General features: G+C 35.7%; 3 protein-coding genes across 3 annotated transcripts; all 3 read right to left on the reverse strand.

Annotated features, from left to right (window-relative positions):
* Nucleotides 1-684: 684 nt before the first annotated feature.
* LOC147278903 (transcription factor MYB3R-1-like) lies at nucleotides 685-7077 on the reverse strand. Its single transcript, XM_086250212.1, has 12 exons — nucleotides 6923-7077; nucleotides 6090-6302; nucleotides 5394-5448; nucleotides 5046-5103; nucleotides 4839-4933; nucleotides 4592-4695; nucleotides 4289-4417; nucleotides 2223-4041; nucleotides 1708-2051; nucleotides 1425-1539; nucleotides 1097-1333; nucleotides 685-996 (listed from the first exon to the last, which is right to left on the reverse strand). The coding sequence occupies exons 2-12, from the start codon at nucleotides 6164-6166 to the stop codon at nucleotides 871-873; spliced, it is 3159 nt and encodes a 1052-aa protein (XP_086106338.1). The 5' UTR covers nucleotides 6167-6302; nucleotides 6923-7077; the 3' UTR covers nucleotides 685-870.
* A 1826-nt stretch (nucleotides 7078-8903) lies between these two features.
* Nucleotides 8904-12005, reverse strand: LA1 (La protein 1). The gene is made up of 10 exons (XM_086250995.1): nucleotides 11846-12005; nucleotides 11662-11740; nucleotides 11355-11504; nucleotides 11060-11202; nucleotides 10745-10893; nucleotides 10478-10579; nucleotides 10038-10395; nucleotides 9527-9674; nucleotides 9328-9406; nucleotides 8904-9209 (listed from the first exon to the last, which is right to left on the reverse strand). Exons 1-10 carry the CDS (start codon nucleotides 11894-11896, stop codon nucleotides 9116-9118), a joined length of 1353 nt encoding a protein of 450 aa, XP_086107121.1. The 5' UTR covers nucleotides 11897-12005; the 3' UTR covers nucleotides 8904-9115.
* A 1237-nt stretch (nucleotides 12006-13242) lies between these two features.
* LOC147278905 (coiled-coil protein) lies at nucleotides 13243-16331 on the reverse strand. The gene is made up of 6 exons (XM_086250922.1): nucleotides 16078-16331; nucleotides 15340-15467; nucleotides 15082-15185; nucleotides 14861-14948; nucleotides 14514-14575; nucleotides 13243-14176 (listed from the first exon to the last, which is right to left on the reverse strand). The coding sequence occupies exons 1-6, from the start codon at nucleotides 16188-16190 to the stop codon at nucleotides 14024-14026; spliced, it is 648 nt and encodes a 215-aa protein (XP_086107048.1). The 5' UTR covers nucleotides 16191-16331; the 3' UTR covers nucleotides 13243-14023.
* Nucleotides 16332-17702: the final 1371 nt, after the last annotated feature.

Here is a 17702-nt window from a genome sequence, read left to right on the forward strand (position 1 = left end):
CTATTACACATGTATCAGTTTGCTCCCCAGACTTCTAATTTGGAAAATTAAGGACCATGACTTTTTCAATTTTGCCAATTAAGGTTATTCCGTCAATTTATACATTTTTCATCTAAAATGTCGAGATGATCAAGCAAAATTTAGCAAGAAATAAAAGAGGAAAAATGATGCATGAGGAAAAAATGATAAGATCTAATTGGAAGGGACCATTTTGCCCTCAAAGATTTGGATAAAAAATGTGTAAATTGACAAAAGAACCTCAATTGGCAAAATTGAAAAAGTCAGAGTCCTTAATTTTCCAAATTAGAAGTCTGGGGAGCAAACTGATACAAGTGTAATAATCGGGGGAGCAAAATGGTATTAATCCCTTTACTATTAATATTTCAAATGCAATAGTATTCGGAATATTTTTGTTGAAACTTCAAAAATTTTGGAGTTCTCAAATTTAATTAAGAAATTTTATAATTTTGAACTTAACATGATGTCATAAATTTTTAAATCGAATATGTCATTGTGACAATATATGGCCAGTTTCAATAATTAGACTGTTAATATCTGTTCTTTCTTTTTTCTTTTTCTTTTTTTCTGAAGCACATTGCTCTTTTTTTTTTTTTTGCCCTCCTATTACCCATAGGCCATAGCAATAAAGATCAAGTATAACGTTGTGAGATTTGAATTGTCTGGCTTTTCATTTAATTATAATGTTCATGAGAAAAATAAAATAAAAGAGAAAGAATTTTTTTTTACAAATGACACACATGCTTAACATATTGGTATTCTACAACTTATATTAATTCTTTTTTTCTTTTTTTTCCAAAAGTTGGCAAGGGCCAGGCCAGTCTTAGTCCCTTGTATGTTGCGCCCCTGTGATCATCTGCATCCCTTGAGCAAATAAGTAGATGGACTTGAGAAGCTTTTAGCATTCGAGGACTTTACGTTTTCTGTTCCCTTCCCGGGTGTCCCGCACTCGCTAAAGTCAAGGGTGCGACGCTCCACCTACAAAGATTCACATATCATCACCTCATTTCACAACATTGATAAGAAAAAGAAAACATCAAACCACAATGCTCATGAAATTGTGTAAAACTAATCATACCAAAGTGTCTGGAGCCAAATGGGAACTACTCCCCGGCTGATTAGGTGGTGCACGATTGTTCTCCAGCTCCCCAATGCCATGGTCCTTGCGTCTTTCCTTGAATAATGTTTCAGGAGTTTCATTTCCCAAAACTTCCTGGGCATTGGCATACGCAGCTGCAGTCTGCTCGCCTATCTGTTTCATCAACCCAATGGCATCGTAGCTTCGATCTCCTGGGCTCATGAAAAACCCTATATCCTGCAGAGAAATCCCATGTATGAATTAGAAAACACATCTAGCACATCATTTGAGAAGATAATCATCTGCCAGAACTTGTGTGATATGGTACCTCAATTGATATTTCAGTATCAACCCTCGGGCCAGGTATAAAGGAGTTGATAAACCATGGAGATTTCCATGCAGAAGGGGACTCAATACTTCTTTTAAACGGAGTATCACCAAATCTAGAAACAATACCCATCATCAAAGAAACCCATCAGATATTGATAGTATTCTAGCACAAGAAATCAAAAGGCAACACAGAGTTCAAAAATTAGACTTCACAACAAAGGACAACCAACAGATATAGCCAACCCATATACGCAGGGAGAAATGATGATGACAGAACTTACATGGTTTCAATACTGGCACTGTTCCCAGCATTATCATTAGTTGTCTCTTGGGGGGCTGGCAAAGAATCAGATTGTATGCATGTCTCTGCAACTGAAAAACTTTCCTGCTTCTTCACACATATGGTAGGGGAGTTAACAGATGCACATTGTTTTGCAGTAAAAGATTTAGATGGGACTCCTGGATTTGGATTTGGTGTCGCTTCCAAGCTTTTACGATACTGACTTCTAGGAGTTCTAGCACTTGAGCCAAAGACTTTTTCAGCTTTGCAGCCAACTAGATCAGGAGAATACAATAGCAGATCATTTGTGTTGTGTTCAACAAGTACTCTAGAAGGCTGTTGCTCCTGAAAGAAATAATGAGAGTTTAATATTACAGACAAATGCAAAATAAAATCCACCTACATTAGGTGACTGACTAGTAATATACTTGGCCTGAAAAAGAATCACAGTATAGTAAGCCAGCAATTTCCTGATAAAAAAGGTTATATGTAAAAAGAAAGGTAAGAGAAACTCACAATTTGTGAAACATCAACCTTAGTCTTAGCATCAACATCAGCAGTTCCTTGCTTTGTCTTTTCCTGGGATTCACTGTCATCAAAATCTTTCTGTGCAATTCTGTCAGCTGATATTGCAGTGCTATCAGTTCCTTTTTCTATTCTGATTTCAATGATATCCTTATTCTCTTTATCTTCAGGGGGGGCATCGGAGTTTCTATTTTGATTAGAAGATGGAGAGGGTGAAGGCACTTTGTGTGTCACACTGTCATCAAACATAACATCTAAACGTGAAAAATCTCTGGCCAAATTGGAGGTCACGTCAGTCCCAAGCTTTTTATCAATTCTTCGATCTGACAATGGTGACAATGGAGACAACAACTCTCGGTGCCGTTTCTTCAAAATGGATGGTGTACCTGTAAAAGTTTTAGCAGCACTTTTCAGCACAGCATCAGGGCTATCATCACGAGATGGCGAGTCCCATAACCTATATGGAGTGTGGCAATTCATAGAAGACATCAGCTGACGAATGCCAAGGGGACTATATTCTTGCTGCATGTCACTACCAGATTGTATAAGATCACAACTAAAAAATGGAATATCCAAGCTTGGAAAACGAGGAGGCTCATAACACAGAGCTCCGGCATCCAGCTGTTCTGTTTGCACATTTGATCTCACATCCACAGAAGGACAGGTTTGCATATCCAATCCCGAATCAAATGTATTCACAGGGACTAACTTTGAAGAATCCTTAACCAGATCTGATTGTTCGTGCATTCCTGTCTTATCTGCACCATCATTGCAGGGAGAACTGGCAGAGTCATTAGTATAGATGAATCTGTCATTTGAACTTGTGGCATACTCTTGTTCTTGAACTCTGAATAAATGATTAGGTTCGCCAGCAAACATAAGACCATCATGAGCAGTAAATACTTGAAAGCATGAATTTCCAATTACATTAGAGGTCAAAGGACAATATACTTGTGAAGATGAAGTTCTTCCCGTTTCAGACATCTGGAGGTTTGATGATTGTAAAAGTAATGAATCTGTGCATTCACCCAAATCAGCCATGTTTGAGCCATTCGTAAAATCTCTAGGGGCAAAACATCCATCATTCATTGCCTCTGAAAATAAGACCCTGCAACACTCGTCGTCAGATATCAACATGTGCTCTGATTTAACTGAACCCACAGCCATATTCCCCATGGAAGTAGAAGCATTAAACCCATTAGAAGTTTGAAATGGAACATTTGCCACTTCATGGCTCTCATTAGAACTCATACAATGGGTATGCATCCTTGATGACTCCTGCCCCAATTCTAGCGGAGAAATAATAGGTAACTCATGCAAATTAAACTGGAAATCCCCACTCATCGAAGTTCCAGCATCATGTGAGAAATTTTGCTCTAAGAATTTGGAAGAGCAAACCATTTCAGGAGGTATTTCTGGGATGGAAAAAGTCGCATCTCCCATAGATGGGTAATATGGTTCTGAACAAGAAGCCGGACTGGAGCTTGGGTCATTTCCTAAACGAGATACTTCAGTTATCTGCAATTCCCCTCTATTATGTAATACCAAATTAGCCATTTCATTTGCAGACTGAAAGCAACCAGCAACAGTTGATTCTTGACTGCATTCTGAAATTTCTTCTGCTTCTGCACCTTTGGGACCACTATCATCTCCACTGCTCTGTATTCTCGAAGAAGACGAGGCCATGGGTTGGTTTTGATGTCCAACATGAGGCAGTCCTTGAAACTGTTGAAGTAAACCCGACTTCAAGTAAGAATCCAACTTCTTTTTCACAGAACTGTTCCAGTGATTTTTTATAGCATTGTCTGTCCTGTTGACCATGCAAGCATAAATTTATCACAACTGTTGCTAGTGCACCAGAATAGAAGAAAATCCAGTTCTTGTTTTTAAAAAAAGAGAAACTAATTTTATTTATTCACTAAAAACCTTTTACAAAAATACAATGCTGTGGACACACGCCAGGAAGTGCACACACGCCAATAGTAGATAAGGAAAACATTTGAACTTTTCAAATTTAAGTAGGTCTCTTTGCCTCTTCAGATAACGAACGGGCATACCTTCCAGGCAAGTACTTCGTTAGCTCTGCCCATTTGTTCCCATACATTTGATGAGCACGTATCAGAGCCAACTCTTCTTCCTGTGTCCATGCTTCTTTGTTTATGCCAGGATTAAGATGATTATGCCACCTAAAATTAGTTTCAACATGGTAAGCAAAAGAAACAGATACTAGAACAGCAAAATATGATAAATAATCAAACAGTAAATCGTTACAATAGCCCTCCACTAAGGGTTAACATGCAGTATCTGATCCTGGTGGACCGTATCAGTGAAATCATCTACAAGAAATTCTATTATCATACCTTTCCCGGCATTGCTTACCAATACGTCCAGGTAAATGCTGTGCAATAGTGGACCACTTTTTTGGGCCATATTTTTTCACCAATTCAATAATAATTTCATCCTCCTAATCAATTTTGCAAAAACAAACTAGTAAGGAAACATTAAATATCAAAAGAGGAATATTCATTTGATCTGACACAAACATTGCCAATAACAAAATGCAGACAGGAAATTGACACAAAAATAAGATGCACTAGTGTGGATCACCTCTTTAGACCATGGACCTTTGACCAGTTCCGGATTCAAGACTTTTTGCCACCTATGCAGGCATTGCACATCAGTCCGATCCTTGAAACACTCCGCTACAAATAGCCAAGATTCACAATTAAACAATGTGCAATGCACAGAACATACTTCGGTAAAAAGTAGCACCAACTAAGATCAAAATGATTAACATTAGTTCCACAATAATACCTATTTTTTTCCAATTCTTTCCTTTAAAACGCTGAACTGCCCTCCTCAAAATCTCATCCTGAATACATATAAAATGAATCATATGCACTACAAACTCCAAAAATAAAATGAATAAAAAAAGATGCATCTAAATAAGAAAGTGTAATGAAAATGAATGGGAACTGAAATCATTAGTAATATACCAAATAGAGCAGCTAAAATAATTTGAACTACAAGAATCCATTTTCTTCTAAATAAGGTACGAAGGGCCGAGGTACATCAGTTGCTTTTACTTCAGGTGTTTACATACAACAAAGCTATTCACTTATGGATCTTTGTGATTATTTTTTCTCTTAAAATCAAATTTACCTCTTCAGGCGTCCATTGTCCTTTTGTAGAACGCCTTGTAGGCCCACTAGTCCTCCTACAAAAGAGTTACACAATGTAAGAAAAACTTGAGTCATTAAATGAGGAGATTTTCTCAATTGAGGTGAATCTTACCATTCTAAAACAAAAGGAAAAATCTACTTCTGTGTGTGTGTGTGTGTGTGTGTGTGAGAGAGAGAGAGAGAGAGACAGAGAGACAGAGAGAGAGAGAGAGACAGAGAGAGAGAGAGAGAGACAGACAGAGAGACAGAGAGTTCTAAGACATAGAAGACCTCAAATATTTGGAGTCATGATAAGAAAACCAAGGTTTTAAATACAATTTTTCCATTTGCCCATTTTTAAGAATCACCTCTAATTTAATGCAAATTTAATAATAGACACATGAATGGCACACTGAACATATCCAAGTAACAAGGATCTGACTACTAAGAAAAGGTGTGAAGTAACAATAAACATATGCACTTTAGTTAGCAAACCCTGAAAGTACCGACTACTGAAAACATCTTTACAGTACTTTATCCCTCTTTCACCAGTCGAAGATGATCCAGTAAGTTGAAAGGAATAAACATGAAGTAAATTATATTAAGCTGTTGAATATATAAAGTAAAATGAAAAAAAAAAGGGACAACCGGAGCTGACATCTAAAAAACAAGACTGAAAATTCTTTAACAGAATTACCCATGGAGAGCTCGAGCTTTCTGAATACTGTCACCGAGCCCTTCTGAAGGAGTAGAATTTGTTCTGTCACCGTCCATAGTTTAACAACAGGCAGGTAAAGCTACATACCCCGATTCCTACTCGACAACGATTTTCTCCAATATTTGCACTCCAAATCATTATAATCACCTATCAAACGGTAGGACCAATCTTCTTGCACAGCAGATCCACAGGCTTTAAAAAAAAAAAGCATGAGAAATGATCAAATTTAGAGACATTATGCTCAAAATTGAAGCCCCGTGGAGAATGGAAAAACTACAAATCAAGAATTGAAGAATTCAAGCTGAATTGTGGTTTGATTCAGGCAAGTTAGTAACTCCAGGCGAAAAGCTCACAAATCAAATCAAAATTGACATAATACTCAAAGGACCACACCCTACGCCCCATAGACCATTAAAGAACATGAATGACACAGAAAGCTAAGTACCCTATAAACTCAAGCATAACAAATTATATTTTGAAACATCCAAAACACAAAATTCACAATTAAACAAAAAAAGTCAGTGCTGGAAATTCAAACTCAAAAATGGGATTGAGTAATTTTGTGAAAAAGGAGTATATCAAATTCAAATTTAAATGAAAATCAATGAGACATACGTCAAAATCCAACAGATTAAGCCCTTAGACACGAAACAAATTATCAAAAAATTCAAATTTGAACAAATCCAACATTCACAGAAAAACTGGTGCTCCAGGAAAGCTTCATAAAATTGATCGACTTGAACGAAATGTTAGGATCAATATAACAAAGATCAAATTTAGTCAAAAATGAAAACCCTAAGACAGACACTGACCGAAGTGTGGTTCCAAGGCGAAGTACAGAGAGTCCACGGAGAGAGAAAGCCGACGGTACGATCGAAAAGGTGCGCATTTGAAGATCGGAACCAAGAAATGCAAAATTTGAAAGAGAGAGAGATCTGCACACACAGTGCAGAGTAGAGAGAGAGAGTGAAACGGTCCGGAGCTCTATTCAAACATAAAGGGGCGGACTATGGAGTTTCAAACCTGGGGATTAAAGGTCGAGCAGGTTTGAGAGAACGGACAGTTTAGATTTTGACACGTATGAATGAAGCAGGCCATCCTAGACCTACTTTGCCGTCTATTTTTTAAAAAGTTCAACGGACAAGTAGATATCTCGTCGACTCGTCTCTTTTTACTTTTTCTTTTTTCTTTTTATTCTATTTTTGGGCAATTATTAGGATTTGAAATTGTAATCTGGATGCTGGTGTTTTCCGGTGAAAAATTAAAGCAAAATTCAATTTTCTAAGTATTCCTAATTTCCTATCCACCAAAAATCCACTTGATTATTTATTGTCCGTTGACCAATTCAAATAATAGCAAATTACGAATAAATTAATAAAAAAATTTAAAATTGCATAATAGTCAATAATTTTTTTCGTTTATCATATTGGTCAATCGATTGCATATTTTTACCCCACAATGGTCAATGAGCCACCCTATTTCGTTATGTCATTTAATATTCAATTAGGAAATTATATTCTTAACCCAAATGGTAACTTTGCTATCCCTTCTAGTAGTTTTCAAATTCGATGACTGCTACACAATTATTAATTAAATTTGGTGACTCAAATTTAATAATTGTCACACAGTTAATAATTCAAATTCGTAACTGTCACAAAATCACTTATTACGAATCAAATGATTGTGTGATTCAAAATCAGTAATTATCACATAGTCACCATATTTAGAATTTTTAAAAGTGGAAAAGTACACTTTGCTGACGTCTACAATATGTAAGTAGATGGTATTTACTTATTTGAAATTTAGAAAGGTGGGCACGTTTTCAAGATTTATTATTTCAAGGGATTAATGTCATTTTACTTTTTAGACTATTACACTTGTATCAGTTTGGTCCTCAGACTTCTAATTTAGAAAATTAAAGTATCTGATTTATTTTTTTCAGTTTTACTAATTGAGGTTATTTCGTCAGTTTACACATTTTTCATTCAAATTTAGCAGGAAATGAGGGAGGAAAAAATTGTGCATGAGGGAGAAATGGTAAGATCTAAATGGAATGGACCATTTTGCCCTTAAAAATGACCTCACGTGATCGACATATGGTGCTATGCAAACAAAAATTTTGATGAAAAATGTGTAAATTGACGGAATAATCTCAATTGACAAAATTAAAAAAGTTTTGAGTTCTTAATTTTCTGAATTAGAAATTTTGAGACCAAATTGATACAAGTGTGTGTAATAGTTTAGAGAGCAAAATAATATTAATCCCTTATTTATTTTATATTAGTCAATAGTGAATAAATTGATATTATGAAATAGTACATTGACTAATATGTAATTATAAAATATTTTATTAATTTCTCTGTAAATGACCCTTTAAATAATTGGGAATTTGTTGATTTATTTCGGTGATTTTTTTTTGGGGATTTTTCATTTAGAGGGAAGGTTTATTAAAAAAGAATTGGAGAGACAGATGGAATTTAAAAGGTGCTAGTCATTATTCATTACATATTTTTGTTTGATAATTAATAATACTAAGAGGGGGAGAAATGGATATGCTACGTACGTTTCACGGTGCCTTGTTACATTACTAAATGATGATTTTACCTAGTCATCACAAATGGATCAAACAGATAAAGTTACTTCAGGCCAAAAAAATAATACTAAAAAGTTGCCAAGATATCAAATTTTTTATAATTTTATGATGCAAGTTTCATGATCTTGATTTTATGAAAGATCTCAATGAAATATGAATTTTCAAAATATGGGCAAAGAAAAAATAATCAAAAAGTCAGGAAAAAATTAAATTAAATTATTCGAGTTACACTGACAGGGATTGGAAATATATTATTTGTTCAAAACAAAGCAAAAAAAACCCAACTTAGCTAAAGAGACCCCAGGCGATAAAAAAAGAGATTTGCTTATCTATTTGCCTAAAATCTCTAAACGGTATTGCACAAAATTGACCCCAAAACTTGTTTGAGATTTATGGATGGCTTCTTGTTAGCTCAAAATCTCCGGGATTTATTTGGGCGACCTCCTGCATTCTCATTGTCCCTTGAGCGACCATGTTTCCAACCCCCCCTATGATTTTTGCCTCCCCTGGTAAGCAAAGAAACAAATGGAAAAACGGAAACGATTGTCAGATTAAATCCCAACAAAATCAGAACACGAACGAAAAAAAATAACGGAAAAGGAAAAGCAGTACACTTATACTAACCTTCCCCGGTTGCCCTTGCTGTCACGGTACCTTTCTTGATTACCTCGGAAGAGGGTCCAGTACTCCTTTTCAGCCTCACCTGAAAGCATAACAGGGGAAAATAAAACATTCGTAGAATAAGAGAGTGAACTGGTATCATGCAAAATCAAACTCCTGGATAACCACTACGAATAAAACAAAGATGAAGGTTGCTGCCTACCGCTGACTGGTTCCAAAGTAGCAATGTAATTCTTCACAACCAGACCCCCTTGTTCAGTAAGGACTGCAGCGGCACGAGCTTTCTGAGCTGCTTCAGGTTCTTCAAACCGAATGTATCCTGATTCTTCACCCATCTTGAAATCAATGTACTTCAAGTAACAGAAACAAATGTATGAATGTCAGAACAAACCAACAAGAATACAAACAATCATGCATAATACCAACAAGAATACAAACAATCATGCATAATACCAACTAGAATATGGGCTACTTGGAATAGGAATTTCTTCACATCTAAGTGTATCACAAGTGAGCTTTCAAGGGTTCAGGATGGAGATCAGGAGCATGAAGATAAGAGGGCCAAATAGCCAATAATGCTAATACACCCAAAAAAAGGGATGGATAAAACACAAAAGCATTAAGCACCAAAAGTTCTTAATGAATATCAGTAATTAATGAGAACCAAGGCAAAACAAATCTCAGCTAAAGAGTAAGAGAAAATCATAAGATACCTTTATAGTGCCAAATTTTTGGAAGACAGCCTTCAAATCCTCACGCAAAACGACATCCATGTTATCCTTGTACGAGGCAGCAGTATTAGGTTTTTCTTCAGAAGGCTTTTCCCCATCTTCATTTTCCTTTCCTTCCTCATCCACACTATTTTTCTCGTCAACATTTTCCTTATTCTCCTTCTCAACATCCTCTCCAGAGATTTTTTCTTCTTCATTATCTCTGTTAACATCTTCTGACACCTTTTCTGTTTCTTCAGCAGCATTCTCCGAGGAATCAAGGCGTCCATCGGTTTTGCAACCATTATTATTTTCAGACAAGCTCTTTAACTTGAATGCAACAACTAAGCCTTTAGGGTAGCTGTACTCATCATAAGTGAAAGTAAGCAGGTAAACACCACAAAGGGAAAGAACCTGGAAATCAAATAGTGTTATCTACTTACTCTGGCTCTGCTTTTGGGGTATTCTTGCGATTTGAATTTGTGAGAGGCCGAGACTTCTCATATTCCTCTGTCTCTCTTGCTCTCTCATTGTCAAAATCCTTCCTGAATCAGACATATGGTACATATTTACAAGTAAGAACTTGCACACACTCAAATAAAGATCATATGATATATCTGTCAAAGGGACATTTAATTCAAAAGAACATACAGGAAATACTCAAATAAAAATTTGTTTGCATGAGAATGACTGCTATAAGAGAAACTTACTTTGGTTTTAGGTCTAACTTAACACCTGCATACTCCAAAGTTTGCTCCAGAATCTTATTGGCATCTTCCTCTGTTGAAAACTCTACCAAAGCAGTGCCACAAAATAACTTTTTATCTGCCACATGGCGAGGCAGCCTCACACTGTTAACCTGAAACAATTGAGAACAAATTCTTACACTTACAACCTTAAATAGATAAGAACAACAATTTTACAGTACATCGTGTCACTAGCTTAATCTATTATGCAAGTCACATGAATGACCTCATTTGCTCTACAACCTATGCAAATCATAATAATGGAGCAGCAACCAATACCTTGGCAAATTGTCCAAAAACAGTTTCCACATCTTCAAGCTTGACATCATACTCAAACGGTGAAGCAGCTACTGTTCTTATGTCTACCTGCTCGATTACCTCCTCCGGCTTCGTGATTTCAGTAGCCCTACCAACCCTTTTCCCTGTAACACAAAAATCACCAAAAGATCACAAAATTTATTAATTAAAGAAAAAGGACTCATTTTTTTTATTCAAATTGTATTCCTATTCTCCCTTTTTTTACTTGCATTGTATTGGTGAACGAACAGAAGAGTGAGAACCAGTAAAAACTCACCGTCTTCCGAAAGCTTTAGAGAAGAAGATTTTCTGAGAGTTTCGGCGACAGCCTTTATGCTAGCTTCGGGGACACCGTCTGCCTTCACATCCCCCAAATTGAGATGATTTCTCATCCGAGTAAACGAACATAACAAAGCCAAGCTAACCACTACGAGTGACAGTCAGTCAAGGTCAACCATAACTCACAAATTCAAAGCCTAAAACTAAAAGTGATTGAAATAGACATGAAAAGCTCAGAACCAGAGTTTCCAAGCTCATATATATATGCACAGAGAAATAGTAGAGGAATTGAAAATTAAGGATACATCCATCTTCGCTTTCGCTTATAGACTTCTTGAGAAAATCGTCTCTCGGAAGATTGCTGTCGCTGAAGTAAAACTCAACCTGCAAACACAGTTAGTTTTTTCAGAGGAGAGTTCAAATTTAGCTCGATTTTCACGAATTCCAAAATAATCAATCAAACGTAGGAGGAAGCCTTTGAATTCGAACCTGTCGAAGCACTTTCTTCGAAGTTTCTTCGTCCAAAGAAGCCGTCGCCATTATTGTGCGAAAGAGAGGTTGTGTGTGTGCTTCGAAAGAGCGAAAGCGAATAGAGGAAGGAAAGGTAGAGAGAGAAACACTGAAACAGAGCTTCTAGGGTTTTGGAGGATTTTTGGGCTTTTATTAGTTCGATTTCTGTTTTAAGTATATTTTCACTTTTACTAGTACAAAACCCAAGTGGGCCGGGTTTCGTTAACATACGACTCGTGTCGTCCCAATTCTGTTCCGAGATGTTCTATTTAAGTGCCACGTAAGCAACAAAGGAATGTTGGGACCCACAGCCTCAAAAGACTGACAGACAGACAGCTATCCAATCTTCTGCATTTAATTTGGATTTGTTTCAATCATGCTCCAAGATCACACGTGACGTGAACCACACGATTGCACTTCTTGTTTAAATTTCTGACACTAAAATCTTTATTTATTAAAAATCTTTTTAAATCTAAAGACACATGATTTTTTTATTTTTTTAGTTGGGAAGAGGGGGCTCAAACTTTGGTATACCGTGACTTTGTGAGTAATTTTTAAGACTTTTTCAACTGAATCACTCAATAACTGTATACATAATTTTGATAAGTGCCTAAAAAAAAAAAAAATTAGAGAACAACAATGGGGTTCAACCCGAGTCAGACTCTTTTCCTTCCTAGGAGATTTAAATTCAAAATAACTTTTGTATGAATACATATCCATAATTAACTTTGAATTAAAACCATCAATCAAGCTGACTCTTGTAAAGTTGTGTGATCCATATTGAAAGTCTGGTAATATGAATATATCTGGTAAAAGAATATTACCCAAGTTTGTTACTTAGTAATGATTTGTTAGAAGCACATAAAATTTCATTAAAATTTCGAGTGCTTAAGAGAAAACACCCGATAGGTGCTTCTCAAAAAGCAATACAAGTACTTTTATAACCTGAAAAACATTTTTATCTCTGTTTTTTTTTTTGTGTCATGATTTTGAACTACAAAATTGAGTCGAACACAAATTATCATCTTGCTCAACCGCACTTTGACCTTGTAAAAGCTGACTACACGGAACCTTATAAGCTGAGTGCACAGTCTGTCATTCACTATTCGGCCCAGAACAAAGTACATTGGCCAAATAGATATTGCAAGAAGTTCAGTAAGTACTACGTAGTAATGATCCATATAGAGTTATGAAGGCCCAAAAGACAACTACCCAGTTTGTACCTTTTAAATCAATGTACCATTATACGGTTAGCTCCACTGAGATTACTCCTTGACACAAACGTAATTAACATTATTGCATCACCTCTTTAAATTCCCACACCAATTCAAAGAGTTCTAACATTTAGAATATAGTTAAAACCAAAAAAAAAAAACTCGACAAAAAAATTCATACTTAAGTGACCAAGTCGAAAATTCACTTACAGAAATTGGAATAGATGTGTTGAAACAAATTCGTACAAATCTCAAATCAGAAATTGAAAAAAAAAAAAATAAATAAATACGGACATGCCAATTGCCATATCAGAATTAGATTGGCAGACATCCTGCTACACACATATATAGATACAAAGATGTGCAGACAAATAATGATGTCCCCTCATGATTGCAATATTAATCTCCATTATTGCACCCATGATAAGACACCAATAAAGAGCACAAATCAAACAGTTCATCACTTTCCCTCCTTTTTTTTTTTTTTTTTTTCAATGCACAATTTTAATCGTTAATTTCCATATACCTCCTATACGATATAAGAAATAACTCACAAATGTGTAATATCAACAGGGGTTTTAAAATATAGTAAAATCCTTTTGCAAATAAATCTGACAGCAAAAGAACAAGTTTAACTCCCATCATCCTGAATGAAGTTTGATTTGTGTGTATCATCGTCATGATCCACATACAACATACAGTGACAAGAAAGAGATTTCCCCCCAACCAACCCTCACCCATAAAAACTTTTTTTTCCCCTTGGTTTTTGCATATTCTCCTTTTCTTATCAACAACAACAAAATAAAAGGTTTAGGACATATTAGAGTATTAGACTCATGAAGGGAAGTAACTTTTAGGACTAACTCACAAACTGAATCATAAACTGTATTCTTCGTGGGCAGCAGTTAGCAGCATCTCACCCAACATACAGACAATGAATGCTTTACATGAAGTCCTCTTCGAGTTCCTGCAATGACTTGTTTGCTGATGCAATTTGTTTGTTAGATGTCATATTTTCAGAAACCATCAAACCTTTGTAGCTCCTGAGCTCCGCTTGTTTCTCCTTTTCAAGCCTTTCCAACTCCTCACGTCGTTTCTGCAAAATAGTTTCATAAGAAATTGAATTGTTCAACACTAGAGTATAACATGTTATGTTACATATAATGCAAGATACAGCCTTGTTGCAATCTCATTTGATCAACGACAAGTTGGTAACGCTATTACTAAATTCAACATCCAGTATGTTAACCATTGAAAATTCAAAAATGTGGAAGAGGTAGAACAAGTTAAAAGTTCTAAGGTAAAGCTTAACATCAAGAGCAAAAATATATGACTTGAATTTGAAGATAAGCATCTTTCATCAATAGAAGAGTGAAGAATCCACCAAAATTAACTCACAACAGGAAATATTGGACAAGACAGGGGGAACTTACCTTCTCCCTCAGAAAATGTTTTCTCTCAGCTCTTTCTGCTGCATTAACTGCTTCTCGCTCAGCTGCAGTTAAATGTTATTTTCAAGTTATCCATAGCTGCTTTATGGCAGAATTAGACAAGGGTAATATTTGAAACCAATATTACTCATATATGATCTATCGTGCATAAGTTTTTTTGTTTTTTTTGTTAAATAACAAATAGAAATAGTAGACCAGATATATCAGAGAAGGAAACAGAAGTGCCAACTTTCCTCCATAAAGAGCAATATGAATACCATTCTTCAGGATGGGATTTTTAAAGAAAATCTAATCTAAAAAAACTCAAACAAAGCCGACTAAAAATTTACCTTTTAAATCAGGTTTCCTTTCCACTTTTGTCCTGTTCAATCTATTAACGATCTCATTAATCCGCTTCTCTACTCTCACAGTTCGAACCTAAATAAAGTGTCATAGTTGGACAATGATCAATATCTCCACATGCACGCTGAACCCAATGAGAATACAAGCTGCATGGCATGATACTATTCCAGATAATAATGCATGTAGACTACAGTATAAAGAAGCTCACCATCTTTGAACTGTAGAAACCAACTTGACCAACATCCATGGATGCAGTTTTCTTCAAATTGGACCAAGGAGTGTAAACAACATCAACATTATTCACTTTGTTGCCTGCAATGTAATAAGAAAGTCATTGTAACACCACAACACTACCACATACTAATTAGAACAAAGAAAAATGAAAGCCCACTTATGAGAGGCTTGGATGGAACTATAAAACAAAACCAAATTACTCTAAAACGTAAAGAATCTATCCAGATTATACCTTGGATGGAATTTGCTTTGACAAGCTGCACGCAATCCTCCAGTAAACCTTCACTTATATCATCAATTGTCTGCCCTTTGTGCAGTCTAACATAAACATGGGCAGAAGACATTTTATCCACGTGGAACCTGGAACACCACAAGCCCGATTGCGAAAAGTTCCAAGAGTAAATACAATTTGTTTTTCTAACTTTAACATGTTCAGACGATCAATTGCAGGAATAATAAGTAAACATGTTCGGAGTTAAACAAAATAATCTAATAAAAAACGGCCGAAACATGCATTTCTTAAACATTCAAGAATTACAATAACATGACAGTATCATAAAGTTTTCAATTGATCTTTTTAATGAATGCATAATAAGCAGCAGCATTTGAAGTGATACAGTTAAAAAAGCATACAATCCCAATGCTCAAACAATGTGAAAGAGAGCAGAGGTCAAATGTCTCACACCAACCACAATTACACTCTGTTTGTCACTGTTTGCCAAAAGCGTGCTCCTAATATTCAAAGTGCATAATCTGCATGCGTTAAATTTGAGCGAATTGCAATTTTCCCTGATCTATTCCTCAAAAATGAACTAATTCTTGATTCTTGACCAGACTTAACCAGAAATTTTGAAAACTTCATAAGAAATCAGCTATGAATCCTTTAATTTCTGACCTAGAATTCAAATAAATTTCTAAAATTGAAATAAAAATTCGAAAAATGAGAGAAAGGAGAGAGGAGGGAGGTTACCAAATGTCTTCGGGGAAGCCGTACTTGATGAGCTCCTCGTTCTCGAACTTGTCGAGGCCCATGAAAATGGTGTAATCGCCAACCTCCGGTCGAGCTTTGAAGTAGAAGACCATCTTGTCTGTTTGGCCCCTCGGAAAACCGATGCCACAGAGAGCGAGAAACTTTGAGGAGCTAGGGCTTCCTTGTTCCACCTTCCAGCTTTCCAATTGGGATTTTCGGGAGCTTTTTATTTTTCATTTTTATTTTTATTTTTGTTTTTCTTGTTGGGCCTCGGTTTTAGAATCTAGGATTGGTCTCAGATTCCTTACGCAGAAGGTTACAATTGGCACAAGTGGCATTTTCTTTAAGAATTGAACGACATGTCGTCTTGGATAAGGCTACCTTGTTTATTTTTTAAGAGGGACTTGCCTATCCCCCTATTGGGATGTGACATCCTCTCTCTCTCTCTCTCTCTCTCTCTCTCTCTCTCTCTCTCTCTCTCTCTCTCTGATGCCACATCCCTAATAACGGAGATAAGTAAATTATTTTCTTATTTTTTTGGCAGAAATTATGACATTCTAACAGGGGTATTATAACAACATCTTGCTTTTCAGTTTGCACTTTAGATCTTTCAGAAACTTTCACAATTTTCCATAAGATATTCAAAATAGAATCAGTAAATTAGATAATCAGATAGGTGGCAGCGCTAGGTTTGTGCACGTATAAGGATACCTTGTTTGATACATAGGCAATCTTTCTTGGCTTAGAAATGACAAGTCGTATTAAGTGAAAGGCTTGTCACAGTATGACATTGACAATGAATTTAAGGGTGGCAATTTGTGTTAGTGAGTTATGTTAATGTCAAATAATAATTGACTGTAACCTTAAATTTAAACTCTTTCGTGTCATGTTAAAAATTGTCACTCTTATCAATGATATGGTTTTTCATCTAATCTTTTTCATATAACATAGTTAAACAAGTTTATCATGTCAAAATCGAATTATTTATAGTTGAGATTAACTCAACATGATTAGTATTTGTTTCATATACTAATTCGTGTCAAGTGATGTAAAACAATCCAAACTCATTAATTTCACGTCATGTTAAAAATCCAATTCCTAACAATAATATGGTTTCAAACCTAATTTTCCTCTCGAAACTGTATGAAATAAACTTTTAACATTTGCGTGACATCCACATGTTATTGAGATTCATACCAAAAAAAGAATTAATCAAATAAATATTCAACAACAATGACCATGCAGAGGATGCTGATGCAACTGATAAACAAGTTGTACACTACAACTACATCATTTAACATGCAAAATTTCTTTGTTTCTATATGAATTATACCAATGTCGATTTTCTCTTAATGACTTTTTGTTGTTTTCTTCTTTTTTTCTGGCGTGAAGACTTCATTTTAGTAAATAAAAGCGCAATGAATAATTAATTATGCCACAAGAACGATGCAGAATCCACACTTGCCAACTTGCAGAATATGACTAAAAACTGAACCACTGCAAGTCTGCCTCAAGCATCTGCATGAAGCAAATGAATGCAAGTTAAGAACTTAATTGAAGACTTTCTCTGGCGTGCAGGATTGAATCAAGTAAATGTGATTTGATGTGATGGATAAGGATAGCAT

This window comes from Dryas octopetala, chromosome 7 (assembly GCF_963921425.1).
Source record: "Dryas octopetala chromosome 7, drDryOcto1.1, whole genome shotgun sequence".
Lineage (NCBI taxonomy): Eukaryota > Viridiplantae > Streptophyta > Magnoliopsida > Rosales > Rosaceae > Dryas > Dryas octopetala.